This window comes from Amphiprion ocellaris, chromosome 19 (genome assembly GCF_022539595.1).
Source record: "Amphiprion ocellaris isolate individual 3 ecotype Okinawa chromosome 19, ASM2253959v1, whole genome shotgun sequence".
NCBI lineage: Eukaryota > Metazoa > Chordata > Actinopteri > Pomacentridae > Amphiprion > Amphiprion ocellaris.
The window spans coordinates 32,430,419-32,449,897 of record NC_072784.1 but is presented as its reverse complement, the minus strand read 5'-3'; the positions used below and the strand labels follow the sequence as shown (position 1 = coordinate 32,449,897).

The following is a 19,479-nucleotide window of genomic DNA, read 5'->3' as shown; positions in this document are numbered from 1 at the left end:
TCACACCTACAGACAGTTTAGAATCACCAGTTAACCTCAGCATGTTTCTGGACTGTGGGAAGAAGCTGGAGAACCTGGAGAACCCAGCAGGAGAACATGGAGACTCCATGCAGAATGATCCCAGGAAGGCCGGGACACGAACCGGGGATCTTCTAGCTGCAAGGCGACAGTGCTAACCACTGATCCACTGTACAGCCCCCTTATCTAAAATCTAATAAAGAAAAACATATTTGAAGCTAATGGGTGGATCTCAAGTCCTCTTTATGTCGCTACATGACAGACAAGCTCAGCTCTTGGAGGGACACACAAAGCTGTCCTCAGAGATGTATTAGGAGACCATAAGCCCATAATTACTCCAATTGGGATGTCAGATGGAGCTTTCACTTCACCCTTCCTTCCCCTGTCTTTCTCGAGCCCACAGGCAGTCGCACTCATGGAGCAGGGACCTAGAAATGAGGGCACTGGTGGAGGTTGTGATGGTGGTGGTGATGTGTGGGATTAAGCAGGGATTTGTTTGCTTGACTTGAGTGACATCAGCGAGAGATGAAGAGGAAAGAAGAGGACTTGGATGGAAGTAGGAGGAGAGAGGGTGTTAGAACAGAGAGGGTTTAGAGAAAAAGATTCCAACAAAGGAAAACCCCGGATTAGAGGATGATTCAGACCAGTTAGAGAATCCACTTTTGTGCTCCTTACTCGGCCACTTGATGCTTTAGCAGTGCTCTGAATTTTCCTCAACACAGTGCAATTCCTATAGCAACCACACCTAAGTGAGCCATGAAAGCGGTTTACCTCCAGGAGAGAAGCCCTGCCCGCTTTATAGGCCGCACTGTGAAGCTGTTTCGCACGCATCGTGGTAACGATTAACAGTGGTTAATGTAAGCCCCCTACCCTAAAGAGCTCCCAGTTAGCTGCTCTGGAAGCAGCACTATAGCTGCTTTCAAAAATAATTACAGCAGGTCTTTGGCTCTTTTATTGTTGTTATTATTAGAGGCCGTAAAAGCAGAACCAGCTCCAGTCCAGCTCTGGGATGCTTGTCAGCAAGTGGGAGAAAGAGAAGGAAAAAATGAGAAGACAGGACAGAGTTAGTGGGACCCCCCTCCTTTCCACTTCTGCTGGCATTCCTGCCTTTATTAGATAGAACTGACACAGAATGACACAATGGGAGTTGTTAGCATGAATCTACAACCGTGTGCATGTGTGGGTACTTTGCGGTTTAATGCAGGATCTAGAACTCCAATAAGAAAAATAACATTTTTTGGTCCTGAGCCTTTGATGACAGAACATACTGTCATTATGGTACACAGACCAGAACCATAATAACGCCTCTCCTTCCTCTGCCTCCTCTTTCTTCTCTCCTAGGACTTAAGATGAAGTGTGAAAATCCTGAGGCAGACGGAGATCACAACAAACTGATTATCAACAGGAAGTGGCTCCATTATGAGCTTAAAGACAGGAGAGAGGGCTCTCTGGTTACAGCTTTAACTCAAATCCACACATTCCTGCAGGGTTTAGGGAGAGCCGGGTCCCCCTGAGCCGGTTCCTGCAGGGTTTAGGGAGAGCCGGGTCCCCCTGAGCTGGTTCCTGCAGGGTTCTAGGGAGAGCCGGGTCCCCCTGAGCCGGGTCCTGCAGGGTTTAGGGAGGCCCAGGCCACCCTCACTCTGCCCTGGGGTGCTGCTCGGGGTTGGGCTGGAGGTAGAGGGGATTCTGGGTGCTTGAGGACAGTCGTGGGTGTTTAGGGTGGTCTTACATTCAACAGACACTTGACAGCCGTTGTGTTGGGCCTCTGCTCACCTGCAGTGGGAGGTTGTGTGGTGATGGATGAAGCAAAGTTTCTGGGATGTAGACAAAGTGAAGGAACTGACACGATTTGTTAGTTCCTGGAGAGGATGCCAAGTTTTTTCATACATCCAACAATGCAGATATACAGCGTTCAGTCCGACTGAGAGCATCACGCTGCAGAAGCTGAAGACTGATTTAGAAACACGAGACGCTTCCAGTGCAGGAATCTGAAGCATCTGGAGCAAATCATCATCTAAAATGTCTCAGAGCCAAAGTTCTATTAGCATTGTCTCAGTGGGCTTTTGAGACAATTTTCTAAACAGTCCAATGGGGACTTTTTGCTCATTGCATTCCTTCATCTCACTAATGTGAGTAGAAGAGTGTTCGACTACTTTTATGATCTGCACTCAAACCGCTAACGATTCCTCTGAGAGCAGGAGATGCTGAAAAAAGGAACAATTGAGACGATTGCTGAGCTGCCTCCCCGGGGAGCGAAGTCAGAGCTGAAGAGAAGGATTGTTGGGTTGGGATCAATGTGGGCAGCAGATTGCAGAGTCATGTGCATGATGGAATATCTTGCCCAGAAAAATGCTACCGACTTGCTTTTTCTTTTTTCCTCGAGCATGCAGAATGTCGGGAGAACATTTCAGTCTTTTGTTTGTTTTTTCTACACATCGTTTGGAGGCGAGTCACACGAGGTTCCGTTTGCTGGGAAGAGCTTTGAAACTGAGGCCAAGACGGAGGCGAGCCGGGGAGGCCGGGCTCAGTGTTGGTACATGTATACATGTGAATTATTTACTTGTCGTCCAGCAGGAAATGAGGAACGATAACAAGCTTGGGAAAGAAAAGCAGAAAAACAAACAGATGGTATCTCATCTCCGCCTTCATTTCTTTCTTTCTTTTCTCTCTCTTTTCTTTTATTGAGTCTTATGTTTCCTACTGGAGGACATCATTTCACAGTCAGTCATTTATTACTCTGGACTCATGGCTGCTGCTTCTACTGGAATATTTGGTTGCTATGTTGACTTTAACACCTGCAAACAATGTTTACAGGTGTTGGAACTCACTATCTAAGTAGAAAGTTGTATAAAACCTTTCATGGCTGCTGGAAAAACACCACACAGTCCGATAGATTTCTTTCATTTATCCAGGTTCAGTTGGGGCTAAAGAATCAGAAAATGAAAACAGTCTGGCGGTGAAATGAAGCGACTTTAGCAGACTTCTCCACTTGGACCATGTGGCTCCACACTGCAGTACCTGAACCTTTTTTTTTGGCCTTTTTGTCTTTTACAGTGCACAGTGGGGGAAAGACCTGCAGTAAATGACTATGGGTCGGATTTGAACTGCTGCGTTGGGCCTATAGAAGCTGTTTATGGGTCACCCTACAAGGGCGTCCCAGTACCTGAACTTTGACAGGAAACCTCAGACCAAACATCAGAGCTGCTCTGTGATGGACCAGTAGTGGCATGTATGAAGAATGTGTAATAAAAAGACCTCATCTGGTTCAGGTAAAGCAGTCTGGGTACTTTTTCAACTGTCCACTGGTAGTAGTGGTTCTATGCAGAGTCTGAACTCGTGTTTTACTGTAGCATCACCACCATGTCACCAAGCTGCTCCATCACCAGTTTTCACTGAGGCAGACCTTGTGATGATCTCCTGACCCAGTCTGTGGCTCTCCTTCTCCTCCTGACCTCTGCTCGACACCTCCTCTCATCCCTAACCTTTCAATCCCATCAGCTTCACCACTGCTCAGCCACCTGTGACCAGGCCTGGGCGCTGACCCCTGACCCCAGAGGGTCCCGATTAGAGCCGGGACTCAGAGCCGGGACCTGGACGGAGAGCTTCAACCCAACCAGCTGAACCTTGGTCTGGAGCAGTCAGGTCGCCACACCCAATATATCTGGACAGCTGCATATCAAAGGCTGCGGTCATTAGCCGGCGGTTGGGGGCTGATTTTTCCACCAGGGTGTGGGGATCATGGAGGAGAGAAAGCAGGAGACTCAATGGAGGTTGGCAGGCATTTTAATTAGCCTGAATTTCCCCAGTCAAGGGGGATGGAGTGGAGCAGCGATGGCGTCTCTGGGAACAGAGAGCAAGTGGAGAGGGCAGGAAACAAAAGAGAGAATCAGGCTGGGGGGGCAACACACCCAGCGGCTATATTCTCTGAGCCAGATCTAAATATGCAGCACCAAATAAAACGTCCTCCCAGGAGACCATGGGTTGCTGTGTCTGGTTATGGGATACAACAAATACACATGCAAACACGCACACGCCAGATTCTTCCCAGCATCTTATCTTGTAAAGTTTTGGCAATCGTCTTATAAAGCTGGGAATTCGGAGGGATGCGTTAAGAAGCCATCCTGTAGGAGGCAAAATGTTTCCGTGGAGGGATAAACTCTGTAACATTTACACTAGGTCAACTCTAACTCATTTAGAGCAACTTTAACTAATGTGGGGCAACTTTAATTCATACACACGACCGTTCAAAAGTTTAGGGTCACTTAGATATGTCCTTATTGTTGAAAGAAAAGCATTTTTTTAAAAAAAAATGAAGATAACATTAAATGAATGATAAATCCAGGGTAGACATTGGTAATGTGGTAAATGACTATTGTAGCTGGAAACAGCTGATTTTTAATGGAATATCTCCATAGGGGTACAGAGGAACATTTCCAGCAACCATCACTCCTGTGTTCTAATGCTACATTGTGTTAGCTAATGGTGTTGAAAGGCTCATTGATGATTAGAAAACCCTTGTGCAGTTATGTTAGCACATGGATAAAAGTGGGAGTTTTACTGGAAAACATGGAAATGTCTGGGTGACCCCAAACTTCTGAACGGTGGTGTAGATATATAGACTGTAGATTCAAGAATCTACAGTCTACTATCCTGAACTTTACCAAGAATCTACAGTCTACTGTCCTGAACTTCACCAAGAATGAATAAAAGTGGGCGTTCTCATGGAAAACATGGAGCTGTCTGGGTGACCCCAAACTTTTGAATGGTGGTGTAGGCCATTGGTTCTCTGTTCTGTCTTCATCCTGTCTTCACCATCCTCTCCTCCCCACAGATCCACTGAGTCTCGTGTTAGTTCGGACTTCACGTTGTGGGAGTAGCTGGGTCACAGCAGGTAGCTGAGGCAGTAAAACAGGATGGAAGGAGTAGAAGTAATAGTGTTGCTGTTGTGCTGAAACCCTGCTGCTTCCTGCTCTCATGGACTACCTCTGTTTAGCAGCAAAGGAGCCACAAGAGGCACAAACAGAGTTAAAACAGCAATATGGCCGAGAAAAGCAGCAAAACATAGTAAAAATATGTGACAACAACTAGAATAAGTCTCTACATTACTATACGAACCCTGAGACCAAAAGTTTTCTTTGTGAATTACAGCCTTGGATCCATTCAGTTCGTTTGACTGAGCAGGAACAGTGATCTGTGGTGGTAGTATTTAAACAATCTAGCATGTATACACTGGGATTAGAACTGCTTCTCATCGTAGCCTCAGCTTCAACTCTAGATGCGCTCTGGTCTCACTCAGGGCTGAAGTCCAGGTGTGTCCAGGTGAAGCCCTGGACACACCTGGACTCATGCTATCCTGATGGGAGAAATGTCTTCGGTGTCAGTGCTACAGTCAAATTAGCAACACAGAAGCTGCATGGTGGATTACAGGGCAAAGAAGGCATAAAGGGCCCAAATATAGAAGTGACTGACCCAAATGGAAGGTTAGTAAAGGAGTGTGTGAAAGTGCACATTTGTTTGCACTCTCTTCTTCTCACGCTGGCATGGTGCCACGGTGTCAAGGCTCATGTGACGGTGCCAAGTTCTGTCCTCAACCAGCCCACCCAGGACGTAACACGCACACGTGCACGCGCACACACACACGCACACACACAGACACACACAGACACACACACACACACACACACACACACACACACACACACACACACACACACACACACACACACACACACACACACACACACACACACACACGTTAACTGTTCTAACTAATATTGGTTCTTTGGGACAGTGGATGTTGTTGACGTTTACCAGCTTATTCCAGATCTTTAACCTCTATTACATGGTTTTGCTCAGTTACCATGGAGACAAATCTGCTGTTATGGAAGCTGAGCTGCTTTTAGTCTTTATTGGACTAAAAAAAATTACGTGAAAAAGTAAATACTTGACTTTGATAATGATTTTTTTCTCCTCACTTTGGTGGAGGCATCATCCATTTGTCCACATTCATAACTCCACCAAGAAATGCGGTGGAGGCATGTGATGATCAGCATACATTTGTCCGTCCGTCTGTTACCAACATCACTCAAAAACAGACCAACAGATTTGGATGAAATTTTCAGTGAAGGTCAGAAATGGCACAAGGACCAAGTGATTAGATTTTGGCAGTGATGCAGTTTATAGTCTGGATCCACGGATTTGTTAAAGATTTCTGTATCATTGCCAGATAGCGGCACGGAGTCACTGTAACCATGACAACAAGTGAACACTACGTCAGCTGCCTGCTGATGATCACATGATTGTGATTCTACTACAAATCCACCTCTGAGGACGTATCAGGACTTATCCATCAGAAATGATTCAAGGAACAGCTGATTAAATTGTGGGGGTGTTTCTGAGTCCCATCAATTCCCGCCGCCCGCTACATATTTAGATCACGTGATCCGGTATCCGTACATAACGTACACATGCATAACACACGCCTGTACTCAGAGGAAGGTCATTTTGTTTGTGGGTACATCTATATTAAATAGACACATTCTATGGTGATTTCTGCCACAATTTTTTTCAAGATTTCATCCATCAGAATTGATCCAGTGACTGAGCGGCCTTGGAGGAGGACTGCGCTCTGTGAGGGCTTTTCTTGTTTCTTTTGAATTGGTCTAATCTTCAATTTTCTGCGGTTTCTTAGGTTGCACATTCAGTTTGACATACAGCTGAAACATCAGCTTCATCCTTCTTCAGGAAGTCAGAACATCAGTAACAAGGAAACAAGTTTTTGAAAAGCCAGTAGTAAAGAAGTTAAAACGTCTTCAAGAACCTAAGAGAGAAGTCCAGCTGCTTCTGAAGCTCCAAGGATGACCACAACCTGGAAGACTGAGAATCTACACAGACTGGAGTCAGTCAGTGCTGCAGTAATGATGCAGCCAGTTTAAAATAATCAATGTCAGGTCTGTTTGAAACTAACCTGAGAGGTTCCACATGTACAGCTGGAATAAAAGCTGTGATGATTTATTTATGGTAAAACAAGCATTTCCTGTTTCACAGAGCTGCAGACCTGCTGAACGTGTGTTAGCATAGCATCAGACTGAAGGTGTGTGTACATGTGTGGGAAGTGGGGGGTATTAAACTCAATGTCAGCGAGTTGGGGGTGCATTCCTCAGTTGATTTAGTGGGCATTAAGATGAAAAGGAATGTGTCAAAGCTGTGGAGGCTTTAGTCCACCGCGGTGTAAACCGGCTGGGAGGAGTCTGATGGATGACTGACACTGAGAAGGATGGAGAGCAGAGAGGAGGGAGGCTGGGGTGGAGTCAGACTGAAGAGAAATGAAACAGAAATACAACATTTATGGGGAAGTACAGGTGAGATAAAGGGACAGACAGAACTAAGTCCAGTCAGGAGAAGATGCCAGGAGCTGGGATAAACGACGTGGAAAGAATGTTAAAGAGTCCTGCTGGGACAAGGACAAATAATGACTCCAATGAAAAGGATTTCAGAAGCTTATCTTTATTTGCTCAAGATGGTTTGATAGTTGAAAGAAAAAGATACAGAGAGAGAATACAGATTTTACAAGATTTTCTCCTTAAGGTCCCATTTCTCCAACATCAGTTGCTGCGTCAGACTGCAGCAGATCAAAGGAAAGCAACACAAGTTACTACTTTTAAAACTCTTATTTATAACACAGAATTCATGTCTTAAAAACAGCTAAATCAAACTGGTGCATTGACTCAATGATACAAACTCTAAGGTGGTGCAAAAGCTTTGATAGCAACAAACATGGAACTAAACCGGCTTAGAAAAGCATCAGATGTGTGTTGGAGGTTTAGTCCTGAGACAGAGTCAGCGTTTACAGGACGGTTGTTTCAGACTCTGCAGAGCGGAGAGGTTCGAACCTCCAGAGATCCACAGCTCACAGATCAGACCAAGCCGTCGCAGGATTAAAGAGGGTTTCTGCTGAAAGAAGCAGCTGCTTAATTCATTTGGCTGCACACGCTACATACCTGTAAAACCTTAAAGGATAACTTCAGAGATTTTCTAGATTTTTCTTATTGCCAACAAATATCATGAAAAGACCAAAAGCAGCAACGATTGATCCAAAGAATAAGTTTCATCTGAATATCAAAAGTCTCATTTAGCTCACAGAGGTCGATAGTCAAAAAAGCTAAAATACATCACTGAGCCTTTTTTATTTATCACTAAAAATACGAGCACAATAACACATTTAGACACAACTCCACAGGCTGACAACCATCTCTGTAGTCTGATCTGTCAGTGTTTCTCTGATGTACGAGAAGAAAACCAGAGTTGTCAGAAGAGGAGGAAATACAACAAAGAAGTTAAAGTGGAAGACGCCACAGTGAGAACGGTAAGAATGGCTGCTGCTGAAGAAGGACAAGAAAACTGGAGACTTTTCTTAGAGTAACAACTAATGATTAGTTTAATCTGTCAGTTACTGCTTTGATTAATGTATTAGTTGTTTGGTTCTTCACAACCCAAAGATAGTCCGTCTGCTGCCACAGAGGAGCAAAGAAACCAAAAAAAATGACTCAAACCAATAAACCAAATATCAGAATAGTTTGTAATGAATGAAATAGTTCAGGATGAACCAATGTGACTGACAGCAGGAGAAAAGCTGAAGATCATCTGGTCCAGACCTGCAGACCTGATACCAAGGAAAGAACATTTTATTTTCTGATGTTTACTTTGTTATAAAATCAGGTAATGCTAAGTTTTCACTGTGTACACTGACAGAATGAATAACAGTGTACACAGTAAAAATGTAAAGAAAAACAGTCTACAGTGATGTTATAGACCAGAGACTGCAGAAGAACCACCATCATGAGTCTGTGGAGCTGCTTCTAAAGAAGTTAAAGCCTCCAAACATGTTTAAAACTCAACAATCTGCTGTTGGTTTTGGTCTTTTCATGGATTAGTCGACAGAGTTAACGTTTAGCTCAACACACAGCTGCCTCCAACTGATGTCAGCAGTAAAAGCACATTTAAGAAGCATTGTGAATGAATGAACAACTTCAGACCTCTACAGCTACGTTTGAGGGAACAGAGGTTGGTGTCTGAGCATCACATTGGACCTAAATGGCTCCACGGACACCCCCAAGTGAAAAGAAGGCATACCACAGCCAGCGAGCAAAGAAATGTGCACTAACTTCGTCCCGCCGTACGTAAACATGACTTTACTTCCTTCTTATTTCCTGAATTTATCCTTCATAAAAGAATGAAAGTGAAAACATCCTTCATTGTCAGTCTTGGAGCGTGCATCAGATACAGTTGGCACACTGTATGCACGACTCCTTCATATCATTTATTTAAATGATCCTCTCACATTAAACACCCCCGCATGTTGGTTCTGACATAAAGCTACGTGACAGCATGGATCAAAGTGCACAAGGTCAAAAGAAAGAAACGCGCAAAACGGAAAAAGGCAGGCAATGAGCGCCCTGTGGATGTGAAACCCGTGTCCTTCACCCTGAACCCTCACTCCTCCCACCCACGACCAAAACCCCGATGCTGATGTAGAACACCTCTGCTGGTGGAGAACGGTGGGCCGACCCGTCACACAGTGAGGGAGATGAAGCTGTTGTATCTCTGGATGTTCCTCTTCAGGATCTCTGAGCACGGCCCCAGAACGCGCTCAAAGCGAGGCCGGTCCAGCTTCACACACTTCAGGGGTCCACGGGCGACGACGGTGGCCGCCCTGGGACGGTTCAGGAGGAGGGCGATCTCACCTGGACGATGGGGGGAGGGACAACGGAGGTTATCTTATGATGGAGGAGGAACAACTGTTCAGTTTATGATGGAGGAGGAACAACTGTTCAGTTTATGATGGAGGAGGAACAACTGTTCAGTTTATGATGAAGGAGGAATAACTGTTCAGTTTATGATGGAGGAGGAACAACTGTTCAGTTTATGATGAAGGAGGAACAACTGTTCAGTTTATGATGGAGGAGGAACAGGAGGAATAACTGTTCAGTTTATGATGGAGGAGGAACAACTGTTCAGTTTATGATGGAGGAGGAATAACTTCAGTTTATGATGGAGGAGGAATAACTGTTCAGTTTATGATGGAGGAGGAACAACTGTTCAGTTTATGATGAAGGAGGAATAACTGTTCAGTTTATGATGGAGGAGAAACAACTGTTCAGTTTATGATGAAGGAGGAAAAACCGTTCAGTTTATGATGGAGGAGGAACAACTGTTCAGCTTATGATGGAGGAGGAACAGGAGGAATAACTGTTCAGTTTATGATGGAGGAGGAATAACTGTTCAGTTTATGATGGAGGAAAAACTTCAGTTTATGATGGAGGAGGAATAACTGTTCAGTTTATGATCGTGTGTTTTCATTCCAAGCTACTTCACTCAAATTTTGACTTCTGACAATTAAGAATAAACAGAAATGTCACATATTTGGACTTTTTAAAAAAAACATTTATAGCCATAATTAATTAGGTGATAATCAGTCTCTTATTCTGAATTCTCCAATACTTTGTGATTGCAAATAGAACATCTACGGTTTCACGATTTCTGTCATGTAGACTGAGACCAAATGTTTAACCCATCATCAAGTAAAATGATTTGCAGATTATTCATTAATGAAAATAATAATTAGCTGCAGACCAGTTCTTTTATTTCACTGAATGGATTGTTTGTGATCACAAAATAATTTTAAATTATAATTAAATATAGAACTTCCCACATTTGTAATATTTGCATCTTTTTCAAATCAGCTGTTTCCAGTATGTTTTGAAAAAATAATTACGTTTACCTGCCAAGAAAGGAGTTAGTATTTATGTTTCCACTAAAAAATGTCACTAAAAGATTCAAGAATGACACACAGAGATGCAAAAATATCACAAATAGATGCAAAAGTGTCACGAAAAGATGCAAAAATGACATAAAAAAATGAAAAATGTCACAAATAGATGAAAAAATGTTACAAAAAAGATTAAAAAAAGACACAAAAATGTCAGGAAAAGATGCAAAAATGACAAAAATATCACTAAAAGATGCAGGAATGACAAAAAGATGCAAGAATGACACAAAGATGCAAAAATGTCACGAAAATATGCAAAAATGACCTAAAAATATGCAAAAATGACAGAAAAATATGCAAAAATGTCACAAAGACACAATAATATGCAAAAATTACATTAAAATATCATTAAAAGATGCAAGAATGACAAATCTGTAAAAATGACACAAAATGACGCAAAAATGTCTGTGGTGCAAATCTGGTAAGGTAGAAACCACTCACCAAAGTAGTCGGAGGGTCCGAGGCGTCCGACCTCCACGTACTCCTCGTTGTCAGACCGGCGCTGCAGAACAGAGGCGATACCCTGCACACAGAAAAGAAGAACAAAAGAGGAGTTGGAGGAAAGAAAGGACAGGACAATGAAAGGAATAAAAGGAGGAGGGGGTTCTGCAGTAATAGCCTGAAATCATCAGGAGGATTAAAAGGAGGAGGAGGAATTCCTTTGCTTCATAAGAACACAGGTGCACTGGATTTATTCTGCTTCTCTGTGGGACAGACACCTGTTGTCAGCAGAGGCTAAACAACATACAATCAGGAAAACTGATTGGTTCTGCTTCAGTTCCTCCAGAGTGTAATAAATACAAACATCTAAGCCCCTTAGCATCTCCATCCCATAATCCCCTTTATCTGCATTCAGCCGTTACATGGAAACAACTGTATTGTCCAAGAGTGAGAGAAGAAGAATGTAGGATCCTGAAATGACCCTGGAAACCCAACATACTTCAGTGTAACGGACTAAACGTGTGCTCCAAACTGAGGGTCCTCTGCTGTGAACAGACCAACTACAATGACTGACAACAGACGAGTAAAATGCTGAATTGTTTATTAAGAAAACACACATGAGGGTTCATTCAAGCTTACGGCTCTTTGCTGCAGGTCTTCCCTCTCCCTGCTTTCCTGTCTGCCTCTCTACTAACCTGTCTAAAAAAGCCAACAAAAGAAAAAAAGAACGAACAAGCTCATGCAGATTCCCAGAGAGAGAGTCCAACAGCTGATATCTGCTGGATGGACTGACTGGACATTAGCATTGTCTGCGTCTGAGTCATCCAACAAGTAGAAGGGAGGAAATGTGCTTTCCATTCTCTATGCCTAACAGGTGACAACAGCTCAGTTTGTCTCATGGCTGCTGGTGTGCATGTTGGAGTATTTATCTTTCCAAACATCGTTTAAAGTTGTGCTTGATGCCACAGCTGCAGCTGGACCGAGGTGTGTTTTCAATGTCTGGACATTGACGGGAACTTCAGAGCTGCTGTAACTGGTAGCAGGTAGAAACTCACATAACAGCCTGACTGCTCTAATCCTCTCATCCTAATAATGCCAAATCTGAATATAATGAGTCTTAATGAGAATCCCTAAACTGACAGAGGTGAGGCTGAGTTCCAGTGGAAGGTTTGTGACTTACTGAGCCTGTAGAGAAACGAGCTGTGGAGGAGTGATGGATGCTGTTCAAAGAAAATGGAGAACACCTTGTGAACGTCACTTCCAAACATCACCACAACAACAACAAAATGACAGCAGGGTGGAGGTAGCTTTAGAGTCAGGGTCTCCTCACCACTAAAACACAGCAGAGACACCATAGGAGACCATGGAAGAAGGTCTCCTACAGCATATGTTTGATCACTGAGCTTCAATCATTGGTTGGTTGTTGTGTCCCCGGAAAAATTCAGAAACTGCATCTGGCTCTGTTTAGAAGAAGAAACCAAAGAATGAGGAGAAGAACAACAACAAGAAGAAGGACAAGAAGAAGAAGGAGAAGGAGAAAGAAGAGAAGCAGAAGAAGAAGAAGAAGAAGAAGGAAGAGAAGCAGAAGGAGAAGAAGAAGAAGAAGGAGGAAGAGGAGGGGAAGAAGAAGAAGAAGCAGCTAGACCTGACTCTACAGATAGTCAGCAGCAGGACTGATGACGTTTCATTTATCAATGGTCAAAGAAATATTAAAAGATGTTGGTTTGAGCTCATCTCTCCAAATTTGTGCCAGAGGGTGTTGAAAAAAAAATTATGGTGCTGATTTAAAGATCCATATTTTTTTAAGATGTTCTAAAAAAGATGCAATCAAGAAATTCCAGGACAGCATCTAGAAAAACCAAAAACTGTATAATTTGTCCACTGGTTCCCTTCAGAGTAGCCCGATGAAAGGAAATGCTGCTCCCAAAAAAACTCTCTTTTTTTACAACGTCCAGGTTTGTGCTTTGCCGCGGACGTCAAACCAGCTCAGAGAACAAACCTGCTGGATGTCAACCTGATCCGACCTTCATGCCAGAGATCATCACTGGTAACAGAGCTGGTTTATCAGTGCATCAGATGTCCGATGTCCTCCACAGTCCTAGAGTTCTACTGTACCAAGTTAAAGCGTCACCATTGTTGGGACTCACAGGAAAAACTTCCAGAGCTTCAGAAACCTGACAGAAGCTCTGAAGTTGTGGATCTCTGCACAAAGAGTTCAGGAGGGCCGTCAGCCTGATTTAAATTCTGTATGGGTTCTGCTTTGTATAGGCGCAGTCGTGGAACTTCTTGATTGTAGGGTGTAGGGTTCTTTCAAACCATAGCCGGATCCTTGCTCTTAAAGATGCTCCGTATTTTAACTTCTTGGAAATAATTAAGTTTATTAACTACTATAAAACTGCTACCATTAAAACTGTGATATTGTCAGAGCAGTCTGATGTTCACCATGAAACTGCAAAACGCATATTTCTTCCGAAATGCAATTTCTTTTTCGAGACAACCAACTGCCCAACCAGGCCCGGGATGATTTAAGACGTCTTCAGGACTTTTCTATTCGTGGCCAGTTTGAGATTAAGGCTTTCTCCTCATGGTGCAAAAATATTCACTTCTAACTGTGGAAAACCCTGTCACAGTGAGGACACGTGTGCACATACCACACATAAAAACACACCAATATGTGCCAAGACAGAAATAGAATATACTAAAAAAAAAAAAAACAAACAAACACTTTTGCACAGTTAGGATATTCCCATTGGCTGCTTTGGGCTTTCCCTTTCCACTGGACTGGACCGGCTTGTTTTGAACCTTTATAACCTTCTTACAACCCACAGACATTTAAAAAAAACAACTCTGAAAATAAACAGAAAAGCAAATCCTGCTCTGAGTAAGTTTATCATTAGAGACACATCGCTGTCCAACAGATACGGTTTGTAGTGATGACTTTTCTTTCCTGCTGCTGTAGTGTGCTCACAGCTGAACTTTTATTAGATACAGTGCCGTGAAAAAGTATTTGCCCCCTTCTTGAAGTGTAACTTTTTGGAAAATTTCCCCCACTTTCATGTTTAAGACCCTCAAACAAATTAAAATATCAGACAAAGATAGCCAAAGTACACACAAAATGCAGATTTTAAATAATGATTTAATGTTTTAAGGGAAAAAAGCTATCCAAACCTACCTGGCCCTGTGGGAAAAAGTAATTGCTCCCCTTGTTAAATCATGAACTAACTGTGGCTAATCACATTTTTTGGAAAGCGAGTTCAATTTCACCGACCACACCCAAACCTGATGACCTCCAGACCTGTTCAATCCAGAAATCACCTCAATAGAATCTGTCTGACTAAATGAAGTCGACCAGAAGATCTCTAAAAGCTGCAACAAAATGATCCAAAGAAATTCAAGAACAGATGAGAAATAAAGTCATTGACATCTATCAGTCTGAAGAGGGTTCCAAAGCCATTTCTAAAGCTTTAGGACTCCAGAGAACCACGGTGAGAGACATCATCCACAACTGGAGAAAACATGGAACAGTGGTGAACCTTCCCAGGAGTGACCGACCAACCAAAATTATTCCAGGAGCACAGCAACGACTCATTCAGGAGGTCACAGAGGAACCCAGGACAACATCTAAAGACCTGCAGGCCTCCCTGGCCTCAGTTAAGGTCAGTGTTCATGACTCAACAATAAGGAAGAGACCGGGCAAAAATAGAGCCATGGCAGAGTTCCAAGGAGAAAACCACTGCTGACCAAAAAGTATATAAAGGAAACAAGCATCTGAATGATCCCCAAGAATTTTGGGAGAATCTTCTATGGAGTAATGAGATGAAAGCAGAACTTTTTGGAAGGTGTGTGTCTTGTTACATCTGGAAAAAGAACATGGTGGTAGTAGTGTGATGGTTTAAGGACCTGGACGACTTGCTGTGATTGATGGAACCACGAATTCTGCTCTCTACCAGAAAATCCTGAAGGAGAACATTCGGCCATCAGTTCATGACCTCCAGCTGAAACTCCCTTGGGTTCTGAAGCAGAACAACGATCCAAAACACACCAGCAAGTCAACTTCTGAACAGCTTAAAGAAACTAAATGAAAGTTTTGGAGTGGCCAAGTCAAAGTCTGGACTGGAATCTGATTGAAATGCTGTCAGGACTTTAAAAAGGCCGTTCATGCTGGAAAACCCTCCAGTGTTGCTGAATTAAAACAATTCTGCAAAGAAGAGTGGACCAAAATATCTCCACAGAGATGTGAAAGACTCATTGCCAGTGACAGAAAACACTTGATTTCAGTTGTTGCTGCTGAGGTTGGCCCAACCAGTTATTAGGTTTAGGGGGCAATTACTTTTTCACATAGGACCAGGGAGCTGTGAAGAGCTTTTTTGTCCTTAATAAATAAAATCATCATTTAAAAATTACACTTTGCGTTTACTTGGGGTATCTTTGTCTGATATTTACATTTTTTTGATGATGTTAAACATCAAAGTGGAGAAAACATGCAAAAAAATAAGAATCTGAGAAGGGGCAAATAGGTTTTCACAGCTCTGTACATACATGCAATCTGTGCACAGCGTTAGAGGAGGTAAGTGATGGGTGTTCCTGGAAAGTGTGCATGTGATGAATAATGAGTTGGGTGGCCTAAATCATTCCCCTGCTGTATGAAGTTTGTTCCCGTATCTGAACAGAACCTCCAGGATCTGCTGCTGAACTCCTTCTGAGCAGCAGAGAACAGGCTGGTGCTTCACAGTTTGCTTTTGTGGTCGACTAAAACGCTGCTATGCTGACCAGTGTTGGCTTTTCATGGCACGCTAAACTGTACGACATTTAGACCACAATCTGAACACAGTATAAAGAAGAAGAGGTTCATAGACTGCAGCTCATAAAGCCGGCATCTGCCTGAGGAGGAAGATCAGAGATTTATCACTTTCACTTTTATCAAACGATCAAACTTCTTTATGCTCTTAACTGTGTTCGTTTGTGTTTGACCTCTAATCTTTCTTCTGATTCATTTAGCATTCGTTCTGTGTATTCCTTAGATTTGTTCTGTTAAGCACTTTGCTGGGTGACGGCCGACATAAATTAGGTTTTTAATGAAGTTTCTCAGCTGGAGCTGCATCTAAACAAACATGAGCTATATCTGTTCCTCATCATACCCAAACTCTCTCTCATAATGTATAAAATACTTCAAAAACTAATTCTAAAAACACTCCACTCATGTAGTAAGAATGAATTCTTGTACGTTTCCATACAAACCTTTCACTTTTACCAGTTTTATGGAAAGCTGCCTTTAATTGGAACTGTTCTGGTTTTGATTGAGCCTCTTAAAATAAACTCACACATTTATTTAGGAATGTCTGAATTAATTTCTGGCCACTAAAATGCAAAGGACTGGATTCCCCAACAGTACTCTTAGCAGAAAGTTGCATGAACCATTAAATAGTCTTGGTTAAACATGTTTGAGGGCTTCTGTGTGACTGGGTCTCCCTCATGGCTTTATTTTAACAAGTTTAATTTACAGTGCAACTAAAAATCAACTCATTAGCATCATCTGTGTCCTTAATGTTAATCATTTCTCAGGTTAAGATTAACTTTACAGACTATTAATCAAATTCATACTCAGCAGAAGACTTGCATTCAGATTTGTGGTTTATTATTTGGGAAAAAATGAAACCAACAGTTTGTGCACGGCCAGAAAACTCACTGGAAAACTAATATTAGTGCAATATTGACTATTACAATGTGTATATAACTGCAGATGGAGGAAGGAGAAGAAGAAGAACGAGGAGGAGAAAGAGAGAGAGAAGGAGAAAGAGGGGAAGAAGAAAAAGAAGAAGGAGGAGGAGAAGAAGAAGAAGAAGCTGAAGAAGATGGAGAAGGAGAGAGAAGATATCTGGAGATAAGAGTATCAAGATAATCAGCCGGTGGTGTTAAATGTTCCTTCCACACATCTGATGTTTCCATCTATTGATTATTGTCCAACTATTAGACACTACTGAGGCATCGGAGCAGTCTAATTCCTGGCAATGTGGTTAGAGTGTAGGACAAGCCAGAGATGTGAATGGAGAGAGGATGAGGCATCAGTGTTTACAACTAGCTGATTCCATTCATGTCCAAACAAAGACGGTGAGACGAAGCAGCAGCGCCGGTACAGTAGCTCCTCCAGTGTGGTCCAGATAAGCATCTGGTACTGTACCAGCCCAGGGCTAGCACTGATCCACACACAGTTCTTACAAACATCAGAGAGCCTCCCTGGCCGACAGACAACGCAGGACTGAAAGACAGCAGAGGAAATCAGGCAGACGCAGAATAAAACAAACAGAGAATATGAATGAACGAAAACGAAACAAGCAGTAAAGAAACAGACAGGAGTAGTGTGAGCACTACTGGAAGATACTTACACACACATTCACACCATTTATTAAACACACAAACCACACACAGAGCAGAGAGCTCGCTCACAGCGACACGTCACACTGGAGCGTCTCTCACAAAGGAAATGACAACCGCTGGAACAACAGCGGAGGTGGAGGAAGGTGATATCCTGGAGAGCAGCTCCGAGGCCACCCAGCACCACAGGGCTTCTCACAGGACAACACAGCTCCACATGTGGTTAAACTTAATTAAAACGTCTTCATCTTTACCGTCCGTCTTTCAACTGTACATTTTCACTCACAGTTAATATGGTTTCATTCATTAACTGCATCGATCTTCAGTCTGTAAAAGCAGCATTGAGTTCCATTAGCTTAATTGCATTTTGGCAAACATGCAGGTTCCAAGTAGCACAAGATGAATAGTAGAGAATCCACTGAGTGGTTCCTGTTCTGGTGACCCACTGGGACCCTCCAGACCCCTTCAGCATGATTACTGCCGTGGGGTCAAAGGACTAATGGCAAATGAGCTGCTGTTGGGGAGATGAGGACGTAAAGGTCAGCATCCAGCAGCAAACAGTAATCTGAGACCAATAACGTGGATTTTAAGTGTGAAATCAGTAAATTATCCAGCTTGACTTCAGCTCTTCATTTCCTGACAGCTCAGATACTACCAGCCAATCAGGTTACCTGAGCCGGATGTACAGGTGAGTCAGTCAAATCCTAAATATATTCTACCTGTAGGTGATCACTGTAGAGCTGGGAACATCCAGAACATCCCTCTATACTTGTTTTAGATTTTTATTAATTGACACTACAGACATCTGTTTTCATTCTGACAGGAAAGAGTCTTTTTTGTGAATTCTTGTAAAAAAAAACCAAATTATTCTGACCTTGAAGGAAAAACCTTCATAAACATGTCAAACAGTTTTCTTACTGCCATCGCCGTCTTCATGTCTCCAGATTATTGTCTACATTAGAAACTTCACTGACAAAAATATTCAGTTTAGTTTAGTTTGTCAAACAACTAGAACTGGTTCTCTGGTGAGGAAGCTTTGTTTTATATGTGTGATTTATTCAGATTATATGAGGGAACAAGTTAATTATTATTTAGGTAAATGCACTATACTATCATGTTGGGTGAGGTCTTATACACTACTGTTCAAAAGTTTAGGGTCACTTAGAAATGTCCTTATTGTTCAAAGAAAAGCTGTTATTTTTTCACTGAAGATCACATTAAATGAATGATAAATCCAGTGCAGACATTGTTAATGTGGTAAATGACTATTGTAGGTGGAAACAGCTGATTTTTAATGGAATATCTCCATAGGGGTACAGAGGAACATTTCCAGCAACCATCACTCCTGTGTTCTAATGCTACATTGTGTTAGCTAATGGTGTTGAAAGGCTCATTGATGATTAGAAAACCCTTGTGCAGTTATGTTAGCACATGGATAAAAGTGGGAATTTTAATGGGAAACATGAAGGTAACCCCAAACCTTTGAACGTTAGTGTAGATATCACAGTGAAAAAGGTACGAACTGAAATGACTTGACTTTAACTTGTTGAATATTTACAATATTGTAGAATTCTACAACATGAACTCTGCCATTTGTCTCTCTGATGCTAGAAAGGTTTTAATACCTCCCTGTCATCACTAATTTCAAGGCACAGAGAACACGGCTTGAACGTGTGATGAGGGGGAATAAAGAGTTGGTGAGCTGAGGTAGAAGCTGAAGCTGAGTGTTCTCGGCCTGTAAAGTCCTGTTAGTTCTGTGTGAGAAAAAAATGTAAACATGTCACTTTTCATTAGGGCCTCTTTCCTCCAGGCAGGCAGAG

General features: G+C 42.5%; 1 protein-coding gene across 2 annotated transcripts in view; it reads right to left on the bottom strand.

Annotated features, from left to right (window-relative positions):
* Positions 1-7,503: 7,503 nt before the first annotated feature.
* Positions 7,504-19,479, bottom strand: part of LOC111562596 (cAMP-dependent protein kinase type I-beta regulatory subunit) — an 82,708-nt gene continuing 70,732 nt past the window's right edge. For both annotated transcript variants that reach the window (XM_055005132.1, XM_055005133.1), the window contains 2 exons: positions 11,288-11,369; positions 7,504-9,761 (listed from right to left, as the gene is read on the bottom strand). In XM_055005132.1, the coding sequence (XP_054861107.1) occupies positions 9,589-9,761; positions 11,288-11,369 (255 nt within the window). In that variant the 3' untranslated portion in view covers positions 7,504-9,588. The remainder of the gene's footprint in view (positions 9,762-11,287; positions 11,370-19,479) is intronic.